The sequence below is a fragment of the Sinocyclocheilus anshuiensis genome, unplaced genomic scaffold (assembly GCF_001515605.1).
Source record: "Sinocyclocheilus anshuiensis isolate Anshui unplaced genomic scaffold, SAMN03320099.WGS_v1.1 scaffold2012, whole genome shotgun sequence".
Classification (NCBI taxonomy): Eukaryota; Metazoa; Chordata; class Actinopteri; order Cypriniformes; family Cyprinidae; genus Sinocyclocheilus; species Sinocyclocheilus anshuiensis.
Window position 1 is genome coordinate 113,986 of NW_015555967.1, and position 10,898 is coordinate 124,883.

Consider the following 10,898-nt stretch of genomic DNA (forward strand, 5'->3'; position numbering starts at 1 on the left):
CTCTTTAAGGCTGGCAGAGAATGAATTTGCATTTTTCAATAAGCCCTTCTGCTCTTTGTTTAGACCAAAGCCATAAACGGGGACCCTTATTTTTACGCAGAAAACACGCAGTTGTAAATGTGAACTGGTGGATCGACAAGAAGATAATGAATTATAAAACTGTAAAGATATAGCCTACACTAAGATATATTTGTTACTAAAATTAATATAATTGTTTGATAATAATTGTTTAAATTAATATAAAAATAATATAATATAATATAAAAATTGTTACTTTTGACTCCACCCCACCATACCCATATATATATATATATAGATAGATAGATAGATAGATAGATAGATATATACACACAGTGGTTGAAGTGGGCCGGTACGTACTTCTATATTTTAGCCTTTAGAGTACCTGCACTTTTTTGTGCGTACCGGCACTTCTGACATGTTGTCGGTACTCATAAGCGTCAGGGTCTGGGTGATTATATGATCCCTTATATGATTAGAAAGGACACTATATAAATCACACTACCCAGGCGGGATCACCTCTCATCTCGACCAATCACGTGAATGAATGCAAGCGGAGTCTGTGGGGCACGAGAGCATATCAAAGGAGGTGCGCAGAGTAGTAGAATAATAATTAATTATTGATTACTAATTTAAATCAGTACTTTATAACGAAAATAATATCTTAAAATTAAAAGAAGCAGGCTTTTGCGATCACATCATTTTAAACTGGTAAACTCCTGCAAAGTCCAAGGATCCAGTAAACGAATTCAAACAGTAAGTTCAACAGTAAGTTCAAAACAGCGCTAATGCAGAGAGAAAACAGCCAATTTCATCAGCGATTGCGGAGAGAATGGTGACTTTCGTCCAGACGTCAGTAAAATTATTCTTTTCAGCGTGTATTTGGCTTAAAAGCAAGAGTGTTTTATAATGAACGCTGATTATGCTGTGGTCAGAGATTTAGCGATTCTGAATTGATCCGTATAGTAGTAAAAGCAGGCGATTTAGTGGTCTTTGGCGTCTCCCTGTGGTCATGTTTGGTATCGCAGCTTGACTTGTGCTAATTTGTAAAGTACTTATTTATTTAATATAAATAAATAGATAAATGGGGGGGGGTGTACCAGCACTTCTTTTTTTCCACTTCAGACACTGTATACACACATAAATCAGTAAGATTTTTAAAAGAATACACTTTTATTCAGCAAGGATGCAAATTGATAAAACATGACAGTAAAGATATTTATAATATTACAACATTTTTATATTTCAAATAAATGCTGTTCTTTTAAATGTTCTGTCCATCAAAGAATCCTGAATCCTGCTCCGGGTGTGTGTTCACAGTGTGTGTGTGTGTGTGTGTGTGTGTGAATACCACGACCGAGGTGAGGTGAGACCCTTGAGCAAGGCACCAAACCACCAACTGCTCCCTGGGTGCCGCAGCAATATGGCTACCTACTGCTCCAGGTGTGAGTTCACGGTGTGTGTGTGTGTGTTCACTTGGATGGGTTAAATGCAGAGCACAAATTCCGAGTATGGGTCACCATACTTGGCCACACATCACTTCACTAATCACTAATTCACTAATAAAAATGGACCAGCATTTCCACAAAAATAAATAAAAAAAATAAAAAAGCAACACATCTTAACATTGCTAATATTATGAAATGCTTCTTGATCATCAAATCATCATATTAGAATCATTCTGAATTATCATTTGACACTGAAGACTGGAATAATGATGCTGAAAATTCAGCTTTGCCGTCACAGGAATAAATTACTGTAGAAAAGAGTTATTTTAATTGTGATAATATTTCATAATATTACTGTTTTTAATGTGTTTCTTTTGAAGACAGACAACTGTCGTTTCCAGAAAGTAGATAGATAATTAAAATTTTACCTCAGTGGGGGCGTTGCAAATCTAACTTTGGCCTGGATCAGGATTTAATTAAATGGATTCACCCGGTCGCCTTCAACAAAGACACAGATGATCACAGAACAGTGTTGAGAAATGGCACAGAAAGAAGTTTAATTCGTTTCCTCTATCAACTTTTACTACTTTTGTCAATCAAAAATCAAACAGACTTTCTGTCAAGTCCCAAACATACCAGAGTTAATGTCAGCTGTGACAGCCAACAAACAGTGCTTAATGCCATATTTCTGCATTAATTAGGAGCCCAATTAGCTAGTCTCATTTTAATTAGTTGGTGTACACCATTAAAATCATTACAGTTGTACGCTCTGTCAACAAGCCTGCATTGCATTAATGTTTTGCTCATTGTGAATACATGAATGGTTACAATTAATTTCCATGTTGTAATTATTGTCTAGGAAAAATATGCAGTAATATACACAATGCTTATTTATTAATTACACATTTTGTTACATGTGTTGTTATGGATATTATGCATGTTTTCACATATTTAATGGATAATGTAGTTTTGACTGGACAGCATCGTTCCATCTAAATCGACTCTTAAACCATCGAAAGTGTGCCTAAACGTTGATAATAACACAGTTTTTCTTGATCTTGGGACAATATTCAGAAACAGCACGTCATCCAGTGGAGGTTGCAGGCCACGCTGCAGTAGAATGACTGATGTATTTACTCTGTTGCTTTTTAATGCATAATACATTGTGGTTGTTTTTGCTTTGATTTATTTCTTAGGAATGTGATTAAGGCCTCTTACTCAGGGGAGCAATAAGGCCTGTGAACTGAATGCCAAACGTCTGATCTCATCTTCAGTCAAAGCAAACCCAATATCTAATTTTCCTGACTAATGTTCCCTATTGATTTTTCTTTGTCTCAGCCCGCTACCTCAGAGAGGAAGCTCCTGACACAGTAATGCATTTGTGGACCACAGAATTTCCTGTGTTCTTGAAATATTTCATAAGATTGAAATGCTGATTGCTTCTGAACGTGTAAACAAACATTTGAGGTTCACTGTCTTGGTGATGGTGGTAGGATACGTTATGACCATTGCTTTGAGTCAAGTCACATTAATCTTTTGTATGTTATAATTTGGGCTTTCGTGTGTACATAAACCATCAATTAAATACTGGAGAGGGAATGCAAAACCACGTACTGTGTGAATGAGCCTTATGACAGATTGACAGCTCAGTTTAAAAATGGATTGTTGGCCAATGACAGACTCATTTTTAATTATTATCTTTAATCTTTATTTAAGCAAATGTTGATACAATACAGTTCAAAAGTTTGGGGTCAGTAAGATTTAAAAAATAATAATAATAGTAATTCTTTTATTAAGCAAAGATGCATTAAATTGAACAAACAGTGACACTAAAGACTTTTACATAGATAGATAGATAGATAGATAGATAGAGATTAAATGTAACATTTATTTAATTTGATTATATGTGCATTTCAATTTGATTAAATAATCAGCATATATAATTAATTTGATTTTAAATCTAAAATTGATTGACAGCCCTAGTTATAAGCTCTATTTTATTGAAGACACTGTACTGTTTTTAAACTCTGCAATAATATGATGAAAATAACCACTGAATAAAGGGTCTAAATTTAAATTAACCTCATTGAATGACAAAAAAACCCAGGCAAAATAAAAAAACTGGGGTTGTTCATAGAAGATGATAAATAAAATATTTATAATCTTTTTCCATTAAATTCACGCTTACCTACTTTTCATATTTTGAACCCACTAAAGTAAGCCATCGTTCTCTCTTTCTCTTTCTCTTTCTCTCACTTTTTTCTGCAATATTTAGGCATGCCTAAGAAACCAGAGATCAATGGACTCACCAAGCCTGTGTTGGAGGGAGATCAAATCACACTGACCTGTGTGACCTCTGGCAGCAAACCTGCAGCTGATGTCCGATGGTTCAAGAATGAGAAGGAGATCAAAGGTGAGGAAAGTTGATGGAATACGATTGAACACACATTAACACTTATAAGACAAATCACAAAAAAAGTTTTACTGCATTTAAGTAAATATTTTAAGCTCAGTATGGAAGAAAGCTTAGGTTCAGTAAAATATGTAGGTAACTGCTCATGTAGCAACTTCTCCACAAATCCATCAGAATATAAAAAATGTCCCCTCTCAGTCAGATAGGGAGGGAGAGGATAAAAACATGCAATGACAGCATTGGAAGAATTCTCGAAGTAGAAATTTGCTCTGCCATGCGTACAATGCGGATGGCATTGAGTGCCTTTGTCGTGCGTTTGCTGCATTTCTAAAAATACAGCGGTTCTAATTAGCAACGAGGCGACGTTTCCCACGCTGACTGATTATTGTGTCTCCGGTGGACGGAACCTTGGGGACAGGCCTTTACAGTGAAACCCCAGAGGATGAAGCATGGCTCAACGCTTTTTATGTCTTTGCAATGACTTTGTTTTGCAGGGAATAGCTTTTTTATTTGTACATTGCTGTATTTTGTATTAAACAGCTATAAACTGTATTTAACCATATATTTAATGTATTTTAATAATAACTTAGGGCAAGAACTACTCTCTTTAGAACAACTCTAAAAGGTGCTTACACAGAACACGTTTTTGTATTACACTGCCCTGCTTTTCCATTCTTTTTCTATGCACTATTTTTTTCCCCCTAGTGTATTTCTGTTTTATTTACTCACCCTATTGAATATTGTACTGGTTGCACTTTTCTGTGCGATTACAGTACAATAAATGCGGTCCAGAGCTTTCGAGCTTCAAAAAGGATGTAAAATCCATATAATAATATTCTAGATCATATGATAGATTTGTGTGATGGACAGATTGAAATTTTAAGTAAATATTCACAGATCATTTTTCCCTCCAGTGAGCTGTTAACTTCGGAGACCAAATCATGACCAATTTTGTGATCCAGATCAACCAATTAATCTGACTCACAGGAATCATGGATCGTTCATGAATCAGACATCGTTACTTCTCTCAAGAAAAGCCTTTGAATATAGTACACATATTTAACAACCATACTTCATGGTTGTTTTTTTTATTATTTTGGAGCTTGATAGTCCAAGTTCTCATTCACTTGAAAATTGGCCAGACTATTCTTTTAAAAATTCACCTTTTGTGCTCCACAGAAGAAAATAAAGTCCTACGGGTTTGGAACAAAATTAAGAAATGTTCATTTTTTGGGGTGAATTATTCCTTTCATCTACAACCAAGAAAGAAAGAAATAAGAGTACCTAAAGCCTGAGCAGGAAGGTTTAGCCTCTTATCAGTGTCTAGTCAAGGGTTCTTATAATTTTGACTTCGAATGGGGATCCTGATTAGGCTCCTTATCAGATATTACGTCTGCGATCAGTCCCTCTGGTCATTTGATAAACAGACAGAATTTGTGGGCAGGGGAGGATTTTCAGAGCTTATGTCATTTCATTAAGGGATCAGTGATGTTTCAGATGAGAACGGCAGAAAAGTAAGCTGCTTTGTTTAAGATTCCTTTAAGAAACTGATACCTGATCTCCTTACATGTGACTTAGGCTCGCTGTAGTCACAGATAAATGATACAATCTTCGTATTCGTTAACAATCTTGGTGTTTAGGTTAGGTTGGATGTATTCTTTAATTAACAGTGATTATTTAAGGCAACAAAACAACAGATTTGTATACAAGAAGACATGCATTTAACCTTGATAGATGTGAAATTTTGAACACAACTGCATTAGTGTTCATTTCTTCACACTACTTGTCAAAATTCTGTTGTTTTCTTTTAATTAACTATGCATGTATTTGATTAATTCAGATAAATTTTTCTCCAGCCATGAGGTCAGAGATTAATATGATCATTAACTCTGAAATGTTCGCTCCCTCTCTGACTCCGAGACCCCTTGTTTTGTAATACAGGTGCAAATTATTATATGCGAGTCTGTGACAAAGATGCATTTCATCCCTCAAAAATGCAAGAACGGCATTACCTAATGCGAATTTTTGTGAGCAGGTGGTTTGAACGCGAAAGTAGCATGTCGTAAATATATTTAGATGCCACATGTAGCTTGTAGTGTGAACTCAGGAAAGGATTTGCTAAGGTCTTTATGACTCCCGTCAGCCCACAGTCTCATGAAGCATGAAGTTTAAGGGCTCTCAGCTGATTACAAAGTGTCAGTCTTAGATATTTTCATCATGAATGTGTCTTGTGATGGATGGATCCAATAAGACAAGAGCACATTTCAAGGATGCATGAAAAAGAGTGGACCCCAGAGGGATGAAACGCACATATATATAAACTCACAGGATGTTTATCATATAATTAGAACTTTCAATCAATTATTATTGTTGTTTTATTTATAATATATTTTATTTATATATCTATCTATCTTTTTCTTTTTTTTGTCACTGGCCCATGTTTAACAAAATGACAACATATTAAAGCCCTACATTTATTAAAATACTGAAGACAAAAAAAAAAATCAACAGTGAGAGATTCGGTAATGTGAGTCACTTTAGCTCTGTTTATTTTGTCGGGTTGTCTTAGTTTCTTTGTCTTGATTTCATGGCAGAGAGGTGCAAGTAAACAAAAGGATATTGCTTTTCGGCTCTGCTCACTCCAATTGGTCGGCCTGTTGTTTTCCTGTAGAGCTTCTCTCTGTCTGCTTTTGTGTTTGCTGCCTTCCTGTAGCTGTGTTTGTGAGTCGCAGCAGCTGTTGTCATCGCTGTTTCCAGCACTTCTCCACCGCTGTGTGAGGCTGAACTGCGATAAACGCATTTATTTTGGAAGCCTGGACTGGGAATAGCAGTTGCATTATTGTGGGATCTCTGGGACTGTAGCAACGCTCAGCACGGTATTAAATTTGTGCCGATCTCCAGGATGCAAGACATCTCACACTTTCTCCCCCCGAGTATGCAGAGCCCAAGACGCGTGTGTATGTGTGTGTGAAATTGACAGCTGTAATGGAATCCAATATCAACACCTCTCACATTCTCACAAGCCGCTCTCTCTCTCTCTCACACTCTCTCACTCACTCTCTTTCTATTTCTGGCTCCTTATTTTCATCATTGGAGTAAAGTTGTGCATCTGTTTATTGCATGTTAAGCTAACCTGTAAATATTACATAGGCCGCATCTTGGCAGCCACCTCTTCTGCAGCCCATGTAGTGTGTGCACATACAGTGGGTCCAAAATTGTGAGTAAAAATCCTTCAGGTTTGCATTTTTCTAATCTAAATTTTGAACTGCAAATTATATCATCAGCTTAACAAGTGAAAAGTGAAAGGTAAATTGAAAAATTACATTTTAGAATGGCTTAGTATTTGGTTTTGTCCTTCTTTTACTTTAGTGAATTCCTAAATTCTAAATATTTCTTGTTCATTTTATTTTATATTGCTTATTTTTATATATACACTACCATTCAAAAGATTGGGATGTTTTTTTTTTTTTTAAGAAATTAACTTCTATTAGATCAATGACAGTGAATACTTTAATATATTTTCAACACATTTCAAATAAATGCTGTTCTTTTGAACTTGAATCTCATCAAAGAATCCTGAAAAAAAGTATCACGGTTTCACTGATAATAGCGAGAAATGTTCCATGAACACAAAATCGGCATAATAAAATGATTTCTGATGGATCATGAGACCTTGAAGCCTGGAGTAAATTCAGCTTTGCCATCATAGGAATATATTACATCTGAAACTATATTAAAATAGAAAACAGATATTTAAAATTGTAATAATATTTCACAATATTACTCTTTTTACTGGCTGACAAACATTCTAAGATTTATTTTTTTCAGGGAAACACAGCTAAAGTAGTTACAGGCAGCTTTTGACCGCAATACATGTCCATATCACTTCACCAAATGATTTCAGGTATTTCAAAGGTCCTTACACAAGGCCACAAGCCACAAGGCTCAATTTTGGCCCCCACTTTATTTTCGTTGTATATGCTACCTCTGGGCTCCATTTTTAGAAAACACGGGGTGTCGTTTCATTTTTATGCCGACGACACGCAAATCTATCTACCTTTTAGGAAGAATGACCCATTGGCGATGACTGCTCTTTCATGTTGCTTAGACGAGGTTAAATCCTGGCTCTCTCAAAAATTTTTATCTTTAAATGAAGAAAAAACTGAGGTGATCATTTTCGGTCCATCAGAAAATATGAAAGCCCTAAATCTTGACCTAGGACCTTTATCGGCTTTTAGGTCTTCACAGGTACGGAATCTGGGTCTTCTTTTAGATGACTCGCTAAAATTCGATAAGCAAATTTCTACTGTGATTGGGTCCAGTTTTCATCAACTCCGTACACTAGCAAAAATTAAACACTTTCTCACTGACAAGACTTTGGAGATGGCGGTTCATGCTTTTATTACATCGCGTCTCGATTATTGTAACTCTTTATACTGTGGCATATCTAAAACTCAAATTGCCCGTCTTCAAGTGGTCCAAAACGCTGCCTCTAGATTCCTTTTAAAAAAGAAAAAAAGGGATCATGTCACTCCGCTCTTGAAGGCCCTTCATTGGTTGCCTGTTCAATTTAGGATACGTGTGTGAAATTGACAGCTGTAATGGAATCCAATATCAACACCTCTCACATTCTCACAAGCCGCTCTCTCTCTCTCACACTCTCTCACTCACTCTCTTTCTATTTCTGGCTCCTTATTTTCATCATTGGAGTAAAGTTGTGCATCTGTTTATTGCATGTTAAGCTAACCTGTAAATATTACATAGGCCGCATCTTGGCAGCCACCTCTTCTGCAGCCCATGTAGTGTGTGCACATACAGTGGGTCCAAAATTGTGAGTAAAAATCCTTCAGGTTTGCATTTTTCTAATCTAAATTTTGAACTGCAAATTATATCATCAGCTTAACAAGTGAAAAGTGAAAGGTAAATTGAAAAATTACATTTTAGAATGGCTTAGTATTTGGTTTTGTCCTTCTTTTACTTTAGTGAATTCCTAAATTCTAAATATTTCTTGTTCATTTTATTTTATATTGCTTATTTTTATATATACACTACCATTCAAAAGATTGGGATGTTTTTTTTTTTTTTAAGAAATTAACTTCTATTAGATCAATGACAGTGAATACTTTAATATATTTTCAACACATTTCAAATAAATGCTGTTCTTTTGAACTTGAATCTCATCAAAGAATCCTGAAAAAAAGTATCACGGTTTCACTGATAATAGCGAGAAATGTTCCATGAACACAAAATCGGCATAATAAAATGATTTCTGATGGATCATGAGACCTTGAAGCCTGGAGTAAATTCAGCTTTGCCATCATAGGAATATATTACATCTGAAACTATATTAAAATAGAAAACAGATATTTAAAATTGTAATAATATTTCACAATATTACTCTTTTTACTGGCTGACAAACATTCTAAGATTTATTTTTTTCAGGGAAACACAGCTAAAGTAGTTACAGGCAGCTTTTGACCGCAATACATGTCCATATCACTTCACCAAATGATTTCAGGTATTTCAAAGGTCCTTACACAAGGCCACAAGCCACAAGGCTCAATTTTGGCCCCCACTTTATTTTCGTTGTATATGCTACCTCTGGGCTCCATTTTTAGAAAACACGGGGTGTCGTTTCATTTTTATGCCGACGACACGCAAATCTATTTACCTTTTAGGAAGAATGACCCATTGGCGATGACTGCTCTTTCATCTTGCTTAGACGAGGTTAAATCCTGGCTCTCTCAAAAATTTTTATCTTTAAATGAAGAAAAAACTGAGGTGATCATTTTCGGTCCATCAGAAAATATGAAAGCCCTAAATCTTGACCTAGGACCTTTATCGGCTTTTAGGTCTTCACAGGTACGGAATCTGGGTCTTCTTTTAGATGACTCGCTAAAATTCGATAAGCAAATTTCTACTGTGATTGGGTCCAGTTTTCATCAACTCCGTACACTAGCAAAAATTAAACACTTTCTCACTGACAAGACTTTGGAGATGGCGGTTCATGCTTTTATTACAGCGCGTCTCGATTATTGTAACTCTTTATACTGTGGCATATCTAAAACTCAAATTGCCCGTCTTCAAGTGGTCCAGAACGCTGCCTCTAGATTCCTTTTAAAAAAGAAAAAAAGGGATCATGTCACTCCGCTCTTGAAGGCCCTTCATTGGTTGCCTGTTCAATTTAGGATACATTTTAAAATCGTATTATTTGTTTTTAAATCTCTGCACAATCAAGCACCTGTTTATTTATCTGAATTGCTGCATCAGTATATCCCCTCGAGAAGCCTAAGATCTTGCGACCAGAACCTTCTTGTAATTCCGCATACCAGACTCAAGCGTAGAGGTGACCGTGCCTTCTCAGTAATTGGGCCTCGTCTTTGGAATGACTTGCCAGTGGAGATCAGAACGGCCCGTAGCCTGTCTATTTGTAAGTCTCTTTTAAAAACCCATTTGTTTTCATTGGCCTATTAGGACTATATTCTTGCCAATTGTATTTCCTATTTGTGTCTTAATTTTTCTGGTTGCAGTTTTTGTATTACTAAATTTTATGATGACGTTTCTTACTGTGAAGCACTTTGGCTGTTTTTAATGTGCTATATAAATAAAGTAAACTTGAAACTTGAAACTTACAGCCTACAACAGCAAAAGAACCAAAACCCTCAACGACACTGTCCAAGCAAATAAATATAGCAAACAACAAGATAAAAACGATTCCATGTTTTTGCCACAAAATTATGTTTTATTATGTACAAAAAGCACGTCCTCTCTTTCTCCCACTCTCCCATACGAACGTCTCGGTTACGTATGGTAACCCTCGTTCCCTGAAAGAGGGAACGGAGATGTCACGTCGGATGACCGACGAATTGGGATCTCGCTTAGAGAGACCAATCTACTTCGAGTGTAAACTAAACGAGCCAATGCACATTGGCATGCGATTATTGCATCCAGCTGCTGCTGATCACAGCGTGAGTATAAGTAGGCAGCAGATGCAGCGCATATTCAGGTTTTCGCTGAGG

At 36.1% G+C, this 10,898-nt stretch overlaps 1 protein-coding gene across 1 annotated transcript in view; it reads left to right on the top strand.

Annotated features, from left to right (window-relative positions):
* LOC107675986 (cell adhesion molecule 2-like) overlaps positions 1–10,898 on the top strand; it is a 116,248-nt gene that overhangs the window by 75,654 nt on the left and 29,696 nt on the right. The window contains exon 5 of the mRNA XM_016470502.1: positions 3,742–3,879. Within this exon, the coding sequence (XP_016325988.1) occupies positions 3,742–3,879 (138 nt within the window). The remainder of the gene's footprint in view (positions 1–3,741; positions 3,880–10,898) is intronic.